This window comes from Oreochromis niloticus, linkage group LG16 (genome assembly GCF_001858045.2).
Source record: "Oreochromis niloticus isolate F11D_XX linkage group LG16, O_niloticus_UMD_NMBU, whole genome shotgun sequence".
NCBI lineage: Eukaryota > Metazoa > Chordata > Actinopteri > Cichliformes > Cichlidae > Oreochromis > Oreochromis niloticus.
The window spans coordinates 35,283,381-35,303,120 of NC_031987.2; the positions used below are offsets into that span (position 1 = coordinate 35,283,381).

General features: G+C 38.2%; 1 protein-coding gene and 1 long non-coding RNA gene across 2 annotated transcripts; one reads left to right on the forward strand and one right to left on the reverse strand.

Annotated features, from left to right (window-relative positions):
• Positions 1 to 453: 453 nt before the first annotated feature.
• LOC100690607 (trace amine-associated receptor 13c-like) lies at positions 454 to 5,982 on the forward strand. The gene is made up of 3 exons (XM_019352381.1): positions 454 to 545; positions 4,924 to 5,037; positions 5,154 to 5,982. Exons 1-3 carry the CDS (start codon positions 454 to 456, stop codon positions 5,980 to 5,982), a joined length of 1,035 nt encoding a protein of 344 aa, XP_019207926.1.
• A 6,253-nt stretch (positions 5,983 to 12,235) lies between these two features.
• LOC109197362 (uncharacterized) lies at positions 12,236 to 16,657 on the reverse strand. The gene is made up of 7 exons (XR_002058474.2): positions 16,418 to 16,657; positions 15,649 to 15,695; positions 15,292 to 15,336; positions 13,428 to 13,457; positions 12,927 to 12,995; positions 12,645 to 12,719; positions 12,236 to 12,248 (listed from the first exon to the last, which is right to left on the reverse strand). It is a non-coding gene; the product is annotated as an uncharacterized LOC109197362 (long non-coding RNA).
• Between the last annotated feature and the right edge of the window lie 3,083 nt (positions 16,658 to 19,740).

Consider the following 19,740-nt stretch of genomic DNA (forward strand, 5'->3'; position numbering starts at 1 on the left):
CAGTATTCATGACTCCACCATAAGGAAGAGATGGCCTGCATGGCAGAGTTAGATAAGGCAAAATAGATAAGATAACATTTTGATGATTCCCAAAGGCTTGGGAAAGTACTCTGTTAACTGACAAGATGAAAGTGGAATTTTCTAGAAGGTGTGTGTCCCATTACATCTAGCTTAAAAGTAACGGATCATTTCAGAAAAGGAACATCATACCAAAAGTAAAATATCGTGGTGATAGGGAGATCAATTGGGGATTTTAATGCTCGAAGAACACTTCATGAAAATAAACACTTACAAAAATCTCAAATGTAAAACTAGGAACTGAACACTGGAAAGACTTGACACTGACCTAAACCTAGAATAATAATAATCAAAACAGCACAACTAAAGAATCAGAACATGAATCATAATACAGAAAAATACCAAAATACAAGAAACTGAAAATGCTGGGTCAAAATGACTCAGACAGGAAGACTTGCTGTGGTAAATGGAACCATGGAATTTGCTGCCTACCAAAACACCCTGAAGGAGAATTGTCATGGTCCTGGGTCAGTGACCCAGTGTTTTTGGTCGTTGTACTTTTACTTTTGATAGTTTTATGTATTATGACTGTTGTGGTTTGGTTTCCCAGGGTTTAGTTGTGTTCCCTCTGTTGGTGTTATCCCTGCCTGTGTGTCCCCTTTTGTGTAGTAAGGTCTCTGTGTTTAGTTCGCATTTCTTAGTCTGTGTCTTTGCATGTATGTGTTCCTGTGTTACTTTGAAGGTCCCTGTCTGATGTCAGTGCGTTCTGTTTACGTTCCCCTGCCTTGTCAGCTGTGATGTCTTCCAGGTGTGTTCCCCTCCTGTTTCCCATCCCTTGATTCCTGGTGTGTGTATTTAGAATAGAATAGCTTTTTATTGTCACTGTTACAAGAACAGTGAAAGGCAGTTTGGCATCTCTCCATGTGTGTGGAGTACACAATAGCGTAAGTATTTACACAATGACAAATTTACATTTACACAAGAAAGATATGTACAAGTTATACATACACCTGCAAACATACACGCACATACATACATATATGTATATATACATATCTGCATCCGTACATGCATACACACACATATTTCCACATACACGCTTACATCTATATACATACACATACATGCCATCTAACTAGCAGGTGCATTGAGAGGTGCAGTGTGATCAGTGATATTGCACATTGAGGGGGGGGGGGGGTGCTGTTGGAACTATACTAAATAATGTTATAATAAATACAGTTTAAAGTGGTAAGGGTGTTGTTTGCATTGAAGTATAAACAGAAATACGATTTATAAATAAGGTGTAATGTCCATGAGTGTTGGCAGTGCAGTTATCCTCCAATCAGGGTGGAGGTAGGGCATGTTTGACAGCCTGTGGGTAAAAACTTCTGTTGAGTCTGTTTGTCTTCGACCTGATGGACCTGTACCGTTTACCAGAGGGAAGGGGGGAAAAAAGTGAGTGTCCAGGGTGCGAGGGGTCTTTAACGATGATGCTGGCTTTCTGCTGAAGTCTGCCAGTATAGATGTCTCTGAGGGGAGTTAGTGAAGTGCCGATTGCCCGCTCTGCTGCCCTCACCACCCGCTGCAGTTTCCTCTTGTCCTCCGCAGTGCAGCAGTTGAACCAGAGTGTGCAGCAGTAAGTCAGAAGGCTCTCAATGGTGGAGCGGTAGAAGTTTACTAGTAGTCTTTGGGGTAACTGGGCCTGACGTAGTTTCCTGAGGAAGTACAGCCTTTGTTGTGCTTTCCCTACCTGGTGGGAGATGTTTGTGGACCAGGTAAGGTCGACCGAGATGTGGACTCCGAGGAACTTAAAGCTTTCTACCCGTTCTACCTCCTCCCCATCAATGTAGAGGGTAGAGTGCTCAGATCGCTTTGTTCTTCTGAAGTCGATTACCATCTCCTTGGTCTTGGCTGTGTTCAGATGCAGGTTGTTGTCGTCACACCATTGCTTCAGATGCTGAACCTCCTCTCTGTAGGCTGAATCATCGTTGTTGTCGATCAGTCCTATGACAGTGGTGTCATCAGCAAATTTTATAATGGTGTTACTGGTGTGGATTGGTGAACAGTCATGGGTGAAAAGTGAGTATAAGAGGGGACTGAGGACACACCCCTGTGGGACACCCACATTCAGAATGAGGGTGGAGGAGGTGTGCTCTCCCATTCTTACGTTCTGGGGTCTGTTGCTCAGGAAGTCCAGTATCCAGCTGCACAGTGAGCTGCTGAGTCCTAAGTTGCTTAGTTTATTAACCAGTTTGTGGGGTTGAACTGTATTGAAGGCAGAGCTGAAGTCCACAAATAGCATTCTCACATAGGTGTTACTACAGTCCAGGTGTGTGAGGGCTGTGTGAAGAGCTGTTATTATGGCATCCTCTGTCGACCTGTTTGCCCTGTATGCAAACTGGTGTGGATCGAGGTTTGCAGGGATGGCAGCTTTAATGTGTGACATGATGAGCTGTTCGAAACATTTGGCAATTATGGGTGTTAAAGCAACTGGACGATAGTCATTCAAGCAGCTCACTGTGTTCTTCTTGGGCACTGGAACGATGGTGGCTGACTTAAGGCAGGATGGTACTACAGACTGTAGCAGTGAGAGGTTGAAGATGGTGGTGAAAACCTCTGCTAGTTGGTCTGCACATGCTTTAAGCACTCTACCGGCTACACCGTCAGGACCAGCTGCTTTCCTCACGTTGACTCTGCGCAGTGTGGCTCTGACCTGGTGCTGCTCCAGCTGGATGGGAGCGTCGTCCCTCTCTGTGATGGCAGGATGGGTGACGGTGTCCCTGTTTTCTTGGTCAAAGCGGGCGAAGAAATGGTTTAGGGTGTCAGGTAGGGTGATGTCATATAGTGTGTGGTACCTCGTCCTCGTTGCTGGTTCATCTGCGTCTCTCTGTCCGTCGTTCTGTGTATTTCCCAGTGCCTCCCTGCATCTCTGTTTCAAGTTAGTTTCTGTTAGTTTTTCCCAGTTTAGATTTTCTTAGTTTCATGTTCAACCTCGCCATCTCTGTTGTATCCACATTTGGTTAATAAACTCACTTGCACCAGAGCTGCTGCATCTTGGGTCCTAAATAATTCACACACAGCTTGTGACAAGAATGTTGTAACAGTCACAATTGTGTGGTGTCTCTTTAAGACACCATAAGGTATGAGTTAGTGATGTCGCAAGTATGCGCCACTGCCCTCTGTGGAGTATGAGAGCAATGTGCTTGCACGTGAGTGTATGGACCGAGATGGACCTTATATCTTTTACCTTTCTAACAATTTGCATTGTTATGGGTTGTAGGGACACTGTGCTTCATGTATGATAAGCAGCAGCCGTTCAACCGGGCCTTGTAAGGTTGATGAAGAGAGTGTGCAATAAAGGACAAGTACTGTGGAATTCCCTGTACCAGTGCGGTCATCAGTTTTTCTGACAGTCCTGCTAAGTATTTCTACCGCCTCCTCTCAACTACTGAGTACAACCCACGTTCCAATGTCCAGCCATCTGTTTGTGACCTCAAGCTGAAGCGCACTTGGGTTCTGCAGCAGGACAATGGTCCAAAAAACACCATCTCTTAATGCCTTGAGAAAACAAACCAAAGACTTTGGAGTGGCACTAATAAAACCAAGGAGCTGGTGGTAGACTTCCGCAGGCACAAACATCCTCCAATGCCAGCTCTGTTCTAGGATGCCCTCTGGACCCAGTGGAGGTGGTGAGTGATAGGAGAATGGTGGCTAAGCTGTCATCCCTGTTGGACAACATCTCCCACCCCATGCAGGAGACTTTGACAGTACTGAGCAGCTCTTTCAGTGGCAGGCTGCGGCACCCTCAATGTCGGACGGAGAGATTTCGCAGGTCTTACCTCCCTACTGCTGTCTTGCTGGTGGCAAGCTACATTGTAGCCACAGCTGCCCTGGGGCACACTGACAGAGGCGAGGCTGCCGGACACTGGCGCCACCGGGCCCTCTGACCACCACCAGTAGGCAACGTGTGAAGTGTCTTGCCCAAGGACACAACGACAGAGACTGCAGCAACCTTCTGATCACAAGACAAACTGCCAACTCTTGAGCCACGATCGCCCCGATCACAAAGACTTTTGCAGCTGATCAAACACACACAAACCCACACATGTGCAATAAGACTAAGTGCAATACTCTTTTTATGACAAAGTTGTATTTTTACTCAGTTGTATATAGCATTTGTATTCTATTTTTATCCTATTGTATATATTATTTGATTTGATTCTATTGTATATAGTATTTTATTCTATTCTATTCTATTCTATTCTGTACAGTTGTGTACAGTATCTTTATTTATGTTCTTATTGTATTCCAGTGTTCTCTAATTTTTGCTATATAACTTTGCACTGTCCACTTTCTGCTGTGACAAAACAAATTTCCCACGTGTGGGACTAATAAAAGTTATCTTATCTTATCGTATCGTATCTTATCTTATCTTATCTCAAAACCCTCCAATTACTCCTGAATTACAGCAATTCTGCAAAGATGGGTGGGCCAAAATTCCTCCAACACGCTTGATTGGAATTTGATTTTTTGCCCCCTAATAATAAAGCCCTTCATTATGAAACTTTATTTTGTTTTCTTGTGTAATCTTTGTCTGATATTTTAATTTGTTTGATGGTCTGAAACATTTAGGTGTGACAAATATACCAAAAAAAAAAAAGGAATTCAGGAAGGAGGCAAACATTTTTTCACACCATTGTCCATTACAGATACTAAAATTGGTCTGTGAACCCTTATGGAGCAAATGTACATAGGGCTCAATATGTGGAAGGAGGGACCTTTTTTAATGAAGAGAACATGTTGGGAGGAGTAAAAGAACAAGATAAACCTAATCAGCTCACCTCCTGTGATGATGATGGAGGGGGTTGAATTCTGCTTTCCACATCTGCTCAACTCCTCTTGCAGAAAGGCTCTGCGTCCTGTCTCAGTTTCCATGCTCATTTACATGATAATATCTTCTATCTCTGTGCTCACTGCAACTCTTAACCTGCTGGTCATCGTCTCCATCTCCCACTTCAAGTAGCCACATATTTTGTAAAGTTAAAAGATTAATAGCTGTTTTTAAGGAAAAACTTCAAAACAAAACAACTATGAATTTATGCTGCAAATAAGTGCTTTCTTTCTTATTTCTCTAGGCAGCTCCATACTCCCACCAACTTCCTCCTCCTCTCTCTGGCTGTCTCCGATTTCTTTGTGGGTCTCTATTTGCTCTTTTACATAATGTTTATAGACGGCTGCTGGTATTTTGGTGAATTCATGTGTATTCTGTATTATGTTATTGGCACAATTAACACCTCTTCCTCAATAGGAACCATGGTACTGATATCAGTTGACCGTTATGTGGCCATTTGTGATCCTCTGCATTATCCCATCAAAGTCACTGCAAAAAGAGTTCAGACCTGTGTTTCACTGTGTTGGAGCTTTTCTGCCCTTGCTGGTAGTTACCTCTTAAAGGACAACTTGAAACAGCAAAGCAGGTTTAATTCTTGTGTGGGAGAGTGTGTTGTCCATATTAACTTTATTGAATATGTTGCAGATCTTGCTTTGAACTTCCTACTTCCTATTACTGTCATTATAGTTCTGTATTTGAGAATATTTGTAGTGGTTGTGTCTCAGGTTCGGGCCATGCGGTCTCATACTGCAGGTGTCACATACCAGTGTTCAAGGAAGGGAAATCCAAAGAAATCAGAGATGAAAGCAGCCAGGACTCTTGGTATTGTTGTAATTGCATTCTTGTCATGCACCTTACCATTTTATTGTGTCACACTCACAGGCCAGAATGCCTTCCTCAACGGATCATCTTCTGCATTTGTTCTATGTCTTTTCTATTTTAATTCGTGCCTCAACCCTATCGTCTATGCCTTATTCTACCCCTGGTTTAGAAAATCTATTAAGTTTATTGTTACATTTCAAATACTGAAGTCTGGCTCCAGGAATGCCAACATAGTCAAAGTGACAGAATAGTGACTAAAATGAGGTCTCTACTGTTTTAGCAGCAGTTTACGAGTAAGTCAGCCCAAACAAGCAGTGTTATATTTTCAGATTGCAACATTACTCACATATCTGTGATGTAACTAAACCAAGAAACAAAATAAAGTAAAAATGTGTTTGCCCGTAAATGCCTCTTTACTATTGCCCTCATCACTACCCAGAAATCAACTCCTTGTGCTTTGAATCAGGGAACAGTAGATAATGTGTTCAAACAGAAATTCTTAATTATTACAGTCTTCACTGTTTCTTTGAATTCACTTTACATTACTTTTTTAAAATTCTTTTTTCTGTAAAACCAAACCAAAGAAATACTGAACAAATTTCATTCATTGAGTTTAATGTTCATAACTGTGTGAGTTAGGCCTAACTTTCTGCAGATCCAAAGCAATAGGCATCATTTTGAATCACTGTAGTACTTTTAGGTGTTGTGAAAATTAGCAGTCAGGTAATATAGAAAGTAAGGCTCTTTCAAATGTTTTTAATATTATAAAAACATCTATTTTAATCCAAACTATGATGTATGAACAGCGGAAACAGAAGTTCAAAGTGGATTATTTCTGAATTTGTGACACCATCACAACACCAAAATACAAAGAATAACTAAAAAATGGGAGGTCTGGATTAGGCAGTCTGGAAATATCCTTTAGGCTGCTGGGTGGGGTGGGGGATTCCCATCATCCACTAAGCATATTTCATACACTATCTGTGTTTCTATACACTACCTTGTCAGGTGATGTGAGGTAGAGAGAAGCAGAAGTCTTGCCATCACAATTGAAAGTGAGTAAACTTTCAGTTGTGAAGTTGTGAAACCATCTAGCTTTATGATCAGAGTGCTGTTTTCAAATAATTAAGAATTAAAGGATTATTCCATAGCCAAGGTAAATGAAAATATAAGTTTGAACAATATGTTAAAAATTAGTTTCAGTAGTAAAAATGTTTCAGATGTCTGAGTTTTCTGTGCTTATACACGATCCAGTTTCAACTTCGGTAGATTAGTGGGTGACTGCAGAAATGCGAGAAGATAAGAACTCACCAACAAAACCATCATTATATGTGACTGAACACAGAACCATAGCCATGTGTCATTTTGCTGATATGTAATTATGCTTAATACTGAGCAAAATATAATCAAGTATATAAAAAATTAGTACGTTTACATTTACCCCATATACTAAACAGTAAAATAAAATCTATGCAATGATTCTAACAGGCATGACTGATAGCCAGTGTTGGGACTAACGCGTTATTAAGTAACGCGTTACAGTAACTACGTTATTATTGTGGTAACGAGCACGGTAACTAGTTATTATGCCAAAACCAGGAACACGTAACTCGTTACTGGGATTTAGATAGGCTCGTTACTCGTTACTTCGTGTGGTGGATATCGCGGAGCTTCCACAGATTCAATAACATTAGCAAGTGGTGGAGGCCAGCAGGTGGATGAAGGAAAAGGGAGGCAAGAGGAGAGACCCGAAGCGGCCGCCGGTCCGCGTGTCAGGTGAACTGAACTTCAGGTAAGAAGTTATGACCTGCAGTCTATCTGGGTCAGATATAAACCAAGTTTAGGTGGAGTTTATTTTCGGTATGCTGACATTTTCGTACTGCGTGCTAGCTAGCATGACGGAGTTTCTATACAGCTGGGTGGGTGCTATGTTACTGATGTTGAACTTTATTTTGTTCATACGGTTAATTATTAGAGTTGCCAACCGTCCCCTAAAAAACAGAATCGTCTCGTATTCAGAGAAAATATTACGCGTTTCGTACTGAGGTGAAAAGGAACACAGTTTGTCCCGGACTTCAGCTACAATGAAAAAGACACAAAGCTGAAGCTGCACAGCTGCCTCTTCTTCTCTCATTCTCTCCTCTCCCGTTTCTACTTCAATCACGAAACTGATCAATGATCAGCTGATCGGCTTTTCTCTCTTGTTTATTTATTGCCCACTTTGCGCCAGAAATAGGAAACCAGCGGAGGTCGCGTTAAACAACAGCAGCACGTTTAAGCTTGATCAGCTGTTGTTAGAATTTATTTAATATTAATTTCTAGTATCAGCTGATGTTTGCTGGAGCCACAGCTGTAAAGCTGCTGGTCATGATATCGGTTTGGTTATCTGGTGAGAGGGAAACATGAAGATGAAACCAGGAGATGTCCTTACTGAATCATCAGAGCTGAACAGGTGATGGAGAAACAGGTTTACCTTTTAGGTGACATGAATGAGTTGAAGGGAAGTTATGAACTGTTTCTGAGAGACAAATAACACCAGCATCCTTTTCTAAGTAGCTGACAGCTGGTAACTGTGCAGGGGCGGGTCTAGCAAAGTGTTGCCAGGGGGCCAGGTAGGGCATTAACAGTGAAAGGGGGGCACAAGGAAATACTTTTCTTTATTAATCTCATTTAAAATGTCTCGCTTTAAAAAAAAATAATTATCTGAGTCTTACAACAAACGATTGATAGATTGATACATATATACCATCAGAACAGTGTACATCACTGTCACAACAGTGTTTGTTTTCATTCAAAGGCTTTATGATTTTTCCTATAATGGTGGGCCGGTCTCTAGTCAAAATGCCCGGGACGATTGTTTTGTCCCAGTCCAGCCCTGGATGCTATGGAACGCCAGGACTGCCATAATGAATTACTTAAATACACCATTAAATAATTAATTAAATGTGGCAATAATTAATTAAAATGGGAATTAATTAATTAAATACATAGTTATGACACATGTAATTAATTAATTATTGACACATTTAATTAATTATTTATGTATTTCACATTTTAATTAATTATTGACACATTTAATTAATTAATTATTGACACATTTAATTAATTATTTGTGTATTTCACATTTTAATTAATTATTGACACATTTAATTAATTATTTCATGATATATTTATTTATTTCATTTTGGCAGTCCTGGCGCCTGGCTCTCATCATGAATTAATTTTATCTGTCAGCCTCACCCATCAAACCCAGGGGGCGGGGTTAACGCTGCCCATGCAGCTTCTCTAACATTTGATTGGTTGCCGTGCAATGTAAGTCAAAACAGGTCGATCCTAGATAATCGATTGCTTCTGTAGACTTGAGGCAGCCAGGTATCCCAGAATGCGTTTCAAATCACAGGCAGCAATGGTGGTGGTGTAGTTTTAAAATACCCCGTTTTTCTGTCACCAACTACACTTTTAACAGTGTTTTAGCCGCGAATGTCGCGCCGTAATCTTCACATGTCTGGTCAGGTTGTCAACGTAGAACATGTTTGCAAAAGTGCTCAGATGTTTTCAGAGATTTCAGTAGCTCTGCTAACAGTCAGCATGCAGAGTGCACCGAGGGGGTTACGTCAACCGGTTTGTTTACATATTCCACTCTCCGTGTTCCACATGTTGCATTCACAGATTCGCATTTTCACCGAACGATCGTCTCTTTCCGCCTGGTCTTGTGTCTCTGTGCTTCTGTAACATAAAGAACGAGCTGACATGTTTCTCAGGACACCAGCGATCAGCTCAGCAGGCCCTCAGTTTACCTGCATGCGTCCTCCTCACCTGTCAGCTGTTTAACACCTGCTGCTAATTCAAGAAACACGCCCACGTTACCTGGTGATAGTCACAGTTTAACTGGGCAGCCGGTGCTTGATATAACGCAATGTCAGCGCATTTTTCTGCACAACATAAGTAAATATAGTATTTTTCCCGAGCGCAGAGCTGCTGGAGCTTGTTTCCTTACAGAGGACTTTATAGGCGAACCCACTTTATCGGCAGCTGATGTCCAATCACCTGCACACAGCTTTGAAACCTCACCTGAGTTTTAGCTCTCAGTGGTTAAACGCTGGACTTAATTCACTCAGGTTTTGTCTGTCGGGTCACGTTTACTTCGCTGTTTTATTTACAACTGAGCAAATCGGTTTGGCTCAAATTAAAGTTATGTTTCATAACTGCAGAGTTTTACAGACGTTTAATGTTCACTGGCACATGTGTTAGACTGAACTATTCGCTTTTCTTTATCTGGTGTGTTTCGGATTTAACAGTGAATTTTGAGATTAAACTGACTTTTAAAATGTTTTTATACAAAGAGGAAAGAGAAGGCGCATTTCCACCGAGAGGAGCAGAGTTTGCAACAGCATGTTCAAGATGAAGACTGCAACCTGGACAGAAATATTATATCATCTGTTTTTAATAGTTATTTAACTGTATTCTAAGCACCAGCTATGTTAGAATTTTTAGAGTTTACTTAACTAAAAATAAATGAGCTTAACATATAATTTGTGTGATTTCTCTCTCTCTCTCTCTCTCTCTCTCTTTTTTTTTTTTTTTTTTTTACTTTTTCGGTCATGTTATGTTTAACTGTAAAAGGTTTGTTACAAACTATGAAACACCATCGTGCAGACTTCTGGATGTTAGAAGAAAACTAATACTGCTCATGAATGAGACTAAAGGCAGGAAGGTGTCCTTTAAAACTAAACATGTTAATAGGACCTCCCTATTTATATCGTAGTTTATGATATAGCACGTGTATTTCAGTAATAGCCTACTGATTTCAGCAGCTCACATGGGCGTTATCTGTGATACTCCTTAACTATAATTTATCCAAGTTAACGTCAGTTAACCATTCAGACAGTTCTTTTGCAATGAAAAACATAAACACCCATGCTGCGTAATGTTTACATTATAGCTGCTTATGCAGTAACCATGGTAACCACGGACTCTGAGCGGCTGGATCGACGGAGGTCAGACAACAATTTTACATGTATGATCTTAAAACAGGACACAGCCAATATCCGTGCTGGCCTCATATCAAATGTGACCGCAGACTGAGTCTATGTTTGATGTTTGCTTTATATCTAATCTTCCTCTCAAACATTTAAACAGCAGCGAGTCTGCAGCTGAGGGAATACAAACTCAAATTGTCGGAACAGGTTCGATCGTGGATTCATTTGGTAATTTATTAAATGTATAACTGTTAGTCTAATCTGCTGCTGAGTCTCTTACACTGATGAAAATGCAGATAACACAGATCACGAACACCTGTTCAACCAATCACTTTCATTCCACTTTGATCTGCGACAAACTGACGGTTCATCTCTGTTACAGTGTTTCGTTAGACTGCTATATTTTTGTGTTCTTTATGCTGTAGATTTCCACGTCTCTGGAATAGTTGGCAGTATTAAGGATGCTTTTCTGTAAAATCATATTGATATGACCCGTGACATATTCGTAGATGACAGTTAGATAGTCAGCTGGGAAATTCTGTGTTAATTCAGAGATCTGAAGATATCGTGGAGAGATGCTGATCTTGCTCCGTGGTGTACAGGTCACCCTCATGATTAATATTCACAATAAAAATATTAGCCGAACATCATGAAGTCTGTATGTGTTTCATAGTGTCGAACAACCTTTGTACAGTTAAAGCCAGCAGTTACTACATGACGGAAACACCAACGTTTTCTCTTTTATGCGTTTATACGCAGGTCACGCTGATTACTGAACAGAAACCCAAAGATCAGCTGTTAATCGAATTTATTTGCTCTCTCTCCTCCTTAAACATGTTTTTAATGTTAGTTATAATTCAGAATTGGCTACTGACCCATACGGTAAAAAAATATATTTTAAAATACATTTTGAAATATATTTCAAAATATACAAAAAATGGCCAAAAAATATATGTGCTAAAATATATTTTAGCACATATATTTTTTGGCCATTTTTTGTATATTTTGAAATATATTTCAAAATGTATTTTAAAATATATTTAAAAAATATATTTATAATATATTTTGAAATGTGTTTTAACACATATATTTTTTGGCTGTTTTTTTATATTTTGAAATATATTTATAAAATATATTTCAAAATACAATTTAAACTTATTTAAAATCATTCAAAAATATATAAAATTAACCCTTCATATATTTCTAAGAAACCACATTCACATGTAATAGCTGAAAGAAATCTTTATTTGATGTTTAAAACATGCATATAAATCAAGCAAGGAATATTCATTTTATAATTTTATTCTCATTACATACTTAAACATTCTAAAAGAAACACACACATACACATATATGTGTGTGTGTATATATATACACACACATATGTGTGTGTATATGTGTGTGTGATTGTATGAACATAAGTCAACATACTTAAAATGTAATTTCTTTTCCTTTTCCAGCAGTCTCAGTTCCCCCAGCTTTCACTGCAATCCTCAAAGCCCTTCTGCACAAATTGGGAAACCTCTTCCTTACCGCCACTGTAACAAACAAAAGTCACAGTTCTATTACTTTTATCAGAGTTAAAATAAAAATATGATTTATGTTAGCTAGCTTCATTTAGCAAACAGATATTTCTGTTTATATAGATACAGATATTAATACAGATATATTTTACACATAATTTTACCTCTTTTTTTTTCCTAGATGGAAAGTCTATCCAGTTCACATTACAGTAATGCTAACACCCCTTTTGGTCGTCTCTCCTTACCCTCCAGCATTCATAAATCTGTTGACCTTCTTTGTCTGAGACCAACCACTACAATGCATCATCACCTATTTGTATTGGTAACTTACTTTGCAACCTATTGTAATGGTTGCAAAGTAAGTTACTTGTGCTGTATGCAATTTTAGATACACAGAAAGTCTTCACTTACTATATATGGCTGTCATAGTGTCCTTATGAAGGGCAGTTCTTCACTCTGCGCCGATGTCCGTTTTGCTTTGTCCTCCTATAAAAAGCATGAACATTTGAGTGTTTGACTAGTTTTAGATTTCCAAAAATCTGATATTTGTACAACTAAACATTTGAGCTACAATGATATGCTATTGAGAGATACTTTTATGGGTACTTTTTGGTAAAGAAACTGGTGACAGAGTTGTAGGCTTTTTAGAATACTATTAGCTAACCATTTGAACTGACTTTCAAAGCTGTTTACCTTTTAAATTGCTGTGGATCAAAACCTCCAGTGGGAAGGCGGCCATTAGAAGAACACGCACCATTGAACCTGAAAATAACAAAAACAAACAAAAAACAGAACAATATATAAGAGTCAGGTAATAAATCTCTTCTGAAACAATATAGTTCATTTTGGGTGAAAAACAAAACATTCCTCTAAAACATATATACTGACATCAGCAATCAACATCATGATTGTAATTATTTCCTTTTTAGTACATCTACTGGTGTGTGCATGTGTCAAGCACTACGACTGTATCTATGCATATAAGTTCACCATATATATCCTGCAAAAATGTTTTGTTATAGTCAAAAAAGGCAAACAAACAAAGGCATTCAATCAGAGGTGAGAAATTAATTGGGAATATCAATTATAGGTGAACTATTCTTTACCTACTAGCAATCATATTTGAATGTAAAATAAAATAAATAAATAAATAATAATAAAAATAACATGATGTAATTAAAATGCACAACCTACATTAAGGAAATCTGCATTTGTATCCACAGGCTAAAAGTAAAACAGTAAATGTGTTAGTAATAGTACAGGTATTTGTAAAAAAAAAAAAGAAAAAAGAGGCAGTTACTGTGACTCTTCTAGTGGGATGCTAAATGCAGAGATTTATATTTACAGTCTAATACAGCATGTACAGGTATCTGTGTTGTGAACTGTAACTGAATATTAGAGAATCTCGGAGAAATTACATGTATTTATTTTTTGAATTTATCAATCATAAAACCGTCTGTTTTGAAGGCCTGTTACGATAACAACTTTTTGTTGGTTTGTATATTGCCCCATAAACAATTGCGACAAGTTATGTCATTGTCATTTTAAGACCATTTTATGTCTTTGAATGTATAATCATAATATAACACCATAATAATGCAAGATCTACACACTTTCAATTGACAAACCAACATCTAATTCTAAAAATATTTAGATCATGGAAATTAGGTATCAAAATATTAGATACCATAAAAACTTGAATAAATAGTAATTTTTCTAACAAATAGAAAACAATGTTATTTAATGTTATTGTTGTTAGGGTTCAATGTTGAGAGAAGAATCCATAAATAACCACAGATCCGGTCCAGTGTGCAATTAGACGGCATTTTAATGAATACACATATGCGGAGTCAATACTGTTCAGATTCAGTATTGAACTAACTACAATCGTCAGCACAAAGACTTTTATAGGGTTGAAACAACAAAGCCCCCTCTTTTGCAAAAACAGACAAAGTACACCTTACGTCAACTTAAACCACAAAATGTTCCATGAACTTTAACATAGCTTTAAAGAACATTGTCTTCGGGTCGGTGCTTCCCCTCAGCTCGTCTTCGCTGTTGCTTCCCTCTGGGACATCTGTTGCACTTCCTCTAAGTACGTCGGCACACATCTTCACTTCTGCCCTACCAAAATAGATCTACCATGGTGTGTATGTGTGTGTGCGTGCACGTGCGAGGGCGCGTGCATGCTGTGTACTGCGTACGTGTCATGACCTCTCACTATTTGTCTGTCTGTACGTGCAGAGTTTGCATCTGCTTTCTGAACCTTAGTTGACCTCAACTTAAGCAACCAACCAGGCTCAGGCCATCCTGTGTGTAATGATCTTGACTTATATGTGAAATATATAAACAACTGTTTCAGTCTACCACAACTACTTAAGGCTTAATCCGCAATAAATGCATACTAAACACCCTTGCACTTAAACTCTGGCTTCAGTTTCACTTCTGCAAAAGTATGCTCTGCAGACGCGTTTCCTGTCTCATTTTGGCACAAAGTGTATTTTCCTGTCTCTGCCCTCTACACAGAGATCATAAAAGCATTAATAACATTTAAATTATAGATTCAACTCAACCATTTAAAATGGTTCTTCTTTGGACCTGTAATAAAGGCTAATATAATACCAATATATTTGAACATCTGAGTGCATCTGAATGCAACATCACTATTAACACTGAAATGTTAATGATGATTATAAAAATAGCAGCAAATAATAGCAGTAAAATATTTCTATTCCTGACATTGTGTTGTTATTATTATATTTTATTTTTGTAAATATAATGACAGATAATTTGCATCATCAACAATTATTGAGGTCATGTACATTTATTGTGTGTTAAGTCGATATATTGGTTATTGTGATAGGCGTACTGTTTTGGTATCATAACAAGCTTGTCAAACATGCATGACCACTAAGCAATGTCTAAGCAGTAGTATTAGTCTGAATGACAACAAACATAACTAGTGTTTTGGAAAATCTGTTAGAAAACAGTTATTTCAGTAATTATGATTAGCATGTGACACAGACACTGTATAAAAACTACAACAACAAATACTTACTTTAGGAGGATGGGGGAGGGCAGCATGAGGTTGAGACTTTGACATCTGTAAGAAACAAATTCATGTATTACAAACAAGTCACTTAAAAATACAATAATGTGGCAGACTGTTCCCTGTTCAGATGCAGTGTATAAGTACAATCAGGGCTGTCACAACAATGGGGTGGGGCCAAGTGGCTGCAACCCTAGGTACAATGTGCAGGTATATATAATTACATATAATATATGTGAATAAAGCAAGAATCTGTTTAGGTTAGTCACTGTGCTGACTGATGCTTGCTAGGTTTATATGATTGCAAACTGCACAAAAACAACAACAGCAACAACATTAATGACAATGACAAACAAAATTACTTACATTTATGTAAATCTCACATCAGGAAGATCTGCGTTCGATTTCATGGGCTGAAATAAATAGGCAGAAACATTACTGCTAAAAAACCCAAAAACTCTAAAAAGCCTAAAAATGACTTAAAAAGCAAGGAAATGTGGAACATTGTAATTAGCGAACATTAATAAAGCATAACTGTGCTTTGTTTCTAACTTTGGTAAGTACTCTGTAGCCAGAAGGAGAGGTGGGATTTCTGTGAAAGCCAAATTAAATGTGAATAGGTTTTGATAGTTATTGTATATAACAAGTGTAAACAGTTTTATTTGTAATTTTTCCCTTTCTGAGAAGGTAGAATAATAAGAAAAGGCAAAAGTACATCACAATAAAATTAATTAAGTTACATATTTTGATTACCAAATTATGGAAGCGTGGAGCTGCCACCCAGGCAAAAGAAAAATAGAGCTATATCATGTTATAACTTGAATGTTTATTGTTATAACATTATGCTTTTCATGTTTGTATAATATAATATCACGTTATTACAATATACATAATTGTCACGTTCGCACAATATTGTACGGATGTGATAATTATGTACATTGTTCGTACAATGTTGTTCAAACATGTTGTTCAAACATGAAAAGTATATTGTACTAACATGATAGTATATTGTTAGAACGATAACCTTTTCACGTTATAACGTGATATACTTATATTTCTCTTTGTCCTGGGTGGCAGCTCTACGCTTCCGTGCCAAATAAGCGAGAATAAAGTAATATTATATGAGAAAAGGCACCTGCTAGCTTGATGATGGAGGCTTCATAGACCGGCCACCCGCCTTTTGGCTCCTTGTCGCCACTCCACCAAATAAAGGTCCGTTTCCTCCATGCCGGCTAATTATTCATCCTCATTAAAATCTCGTATATGTTCAGTTGGCAGAATTGAGAATTTTACATCTTCCAACCTCCTAATTAACGCGAACATAATCGGCTTGTTTCTTCCCGTCTCCTGTATCCGGCGCCGTTCCTCTCACTGTCGGAATTCGCGCCTCAGAGACGTCGTTATTTTTCAAAAAAAAAAAAAGAAAGAAAGAAAGAAAGAAACAGCAACAACTAATAAAGAGAGTTTTTGCATGTTCATTGCACATTTGTGGGAATGTTTAAATATTTAATTTTTATTAATTACTTTTCATTATATCTTTATTTTTTAAACCACCATGGCAATGCGCATGCGCATACTCTCCTGCACGCAAAGGGCTTTGGCGTTGACGTAATGTCGCAATGCATTGTGGGAGCGCAGCACCATCTTGGCTGGTCACGAATCAAAACAAGATTGCTACGAACCATTCTGAAACGTAGCTGAAAAGAAAAAGGACAGTATAGAGACAGATTGTGTCCAGATGCAAAGAGACGGTACTTGATTGGTGAAATGTGGACCCGTATGGAATATAGCCGTGGAGTAGAAACCCTGAAGACCAAACCGCTATTGACTTAGCATGATCTACTCTCATACCTTGTCTGTGGAGTCAGCGCATACACGGCGCACCAGTTTTGCAATTATAAATCTCTGGAGGCACATCCAATTCACCAAGGACTGGGTACAAGATTTGGCTATTTTTAAGCCTCCACGTTGTGAGTACGCCGTCATTCAAGCAAAGGTAAGTCAGCTTGAGTACTGCGAGTAAAATGTGTTTGATTCCCCCCGAACATTCAGATTAGTGCAAGCATAAATTCATTCATGAGTGGGAAATTACAGTGAGAACATGTAGAGGCTCTGTTAGAGCGATAACATAGTGAGTTCAGTGCATTGATGTGACATTGTCCTGAAGGATTTAGTTATTCTTTATGGTTAAAGAAATTGCCCTAATTAATTCATATTTATTATAAATAATCCTAATTACACATCTTGCTTCCTTGTTTGTGTCCTGTGTCACTAAAAATACATTCTGTTTTAGTTTTATACATTGATTAATGACCTGCAGAATCTCCTTATCATATTAGGTGTCCATAATTGTCATTTAAAGTCGAACATTGTGTTTTCTCCCTCTTGAAAGTGATTACATCCTTGCATTACATACTTTAGGTTCATTTTTTGCTGATAGGTTTCTAAAAAGAAACAGGCAGATTTAGAATATGACATGCAGCGTTCTATAGATGGATACATAAAAACACTTTATTTGTTACATTTATGATGAATGGATTTGAAAGTAGATAAAGCACATTTGTGTCGGCCTTGGCTTATTAAAGCTCTTGTCTTTAAATGAACTTTGTCTGTGTGTGTTTCAGGTACTGCACTCTTAAAGACTGAATTGCAGCATTGCAGCCACAGGTCATTGTGAGCATCACAGGGAAGGTTGAAGCCGCCCACTGCACCTGTATGGCCGGAGTCGTGGAGACCTGCAGCCATGTCGCTGCTCTTCTGTTTAATGTAGAAGCAACAGTGTTGATCTGTGGCACAAGGACTTTTACAGATGAACCTGCATACTGGGTTTTGCCTGGTAATATGACCAAGATACAGCCAGAGGTTGGCCATAAGATAGACTTCTCCTCTTCAGCTGCCCAAAAAAAGGTTCTTGATCAAAACATAAACAGACCATTTGTTGTGACAGGTAAAAGAAGCCGTCCTCAAAAAAGAAAAGTTCATCCTGCTACTGTGGAGGAGTTGGATCAACTGATGGGACAATATTTTTCCAAGCATAGTTCTGTTCTGAATAACCCATAATGTTTAATTTAGGGGGCCATGTAAATACTTTGCATTTACTGAATATGTACTTACTAAGTACCACTGTTCAAAAGTTGAATAAAGAAACAAAGAAATGTTTGCCTATTTTTAATTAAAAGCACTTTGTAGAACATCAAATCAGTTAAAATGTAGAATCAATGTTATGTATAGTTTACAAATGACAAAATGTTCACATAAAAAAATGACAGCATGTAAATAATATCACCCACTACTAGCATTCTGTAATTTATTGTCTCTTTTGAAAACGTATCAATACATAAACAGCACAAGACTTAAAAGTATTTAACAAGAGCATTTTTCCCTGGTTTTACTACCACACTGGGGCACATGTTCACCAAAACGCAGCAAACCTTTGCCATCTTATCCAGGAGGTTCACCTTTTCACCCTCACATGGAAAAAGTAATCTCATTGGCATGGTGGTATGTAGCATGTAGTTTGAAGCAGGGATTTCGTAGTGCCCCATGTGTAGTGTTGGAACCCAGTCAGGATGTGTTTCATTCATTTCATAGGCTGGTTTGCTGCAATAATGCCAAATAATTAGCAACTCTATAAATAGAAGGTAGTTCTGCATGTTTGTTCTAAGTTTGTGCTATGATCTCAGAGCGCATTGAAAATGAAACTAACAGGATATAAAGAATAATATGAACTTATTTAGAACTTACCTGAATGAAAATACTGGAGCACACCAACAGATATCTGGGGATGGTAGAGAACTGAATATCAGCTCGTCTCACAGCTGCTATCCAGGCTAGACGCCTTCTTTTGGTAACATCCAACACATGAGCTCCCTCATGATGCTTCCAGGTGAGGAAACAATGAAAAGAGAGCCTGTTTTCAAGCTTATTCCTTTGCCGGTAGTGCAATCTAACATTACAACCGGCCACACAGCAAGCATTTGTTTGGCCTGCTAATATGGCGCCTCGACCAAAAATCCTGGCTACGCCCCATCCCATAAGATCACGCTCCAGAGTCCTATTAACGTGCTGCATTTTTAACTCTGACGGAGATGGAGAATGAGCCTATTTCCAAAAAAAGTAGAGTGTGTTCCTTTAAGTACTATATTGTAAATATTGTCAGCAACTAAAGTGTACATAGCAGTTGTTGTATCTTGTTTACTGTATCACTGACAGATAATTTCAAAGTCAATGAACGCTACATTATAGTGAGATATTGTGTAATGTGAAATACTGTAAGCAAATGAATAAACAACCTAATTCGTGATAGACCTTTGACTCTGTTTTGTTTGAATCCAACTGTTTTTTGCAGCTGTGCATAAAACATGTTACTTTTAGTATTATTATCATTATCATCATTATTGCACTAAATACATTTTAAAGGTTGGAAATGTATTTTATTCACCCTAAAATATGTTTTGA

What these genes read in the sequence shown, in the direction of transcription:
- LOC100690607 (XM_019352381.1), top strand. Translation starts at nt 454, where the DNA reads ATGACTCAGACAGGAAGACTTGCTGTGGTAAATGGAACCATGGAATTT. An exon ending in GAGAATTGTCATGGTCCTGG is followed by an intron (nt 546 to 4,923) that starts GTCAGTGACCCA and finishes CTCCTCTTGCAG; the next exon opens with AAAGGCTCTGCGTCCTGTCT. An exon ending in GTCTCCATCTCCCACTTCAA is followed by an intron (nt 5,038 to 5,153) that starts GTAGCCACATAT and finishes TTATTTCTCTAG; the next exon opens with GCAGCTCCATACTCCCACCA.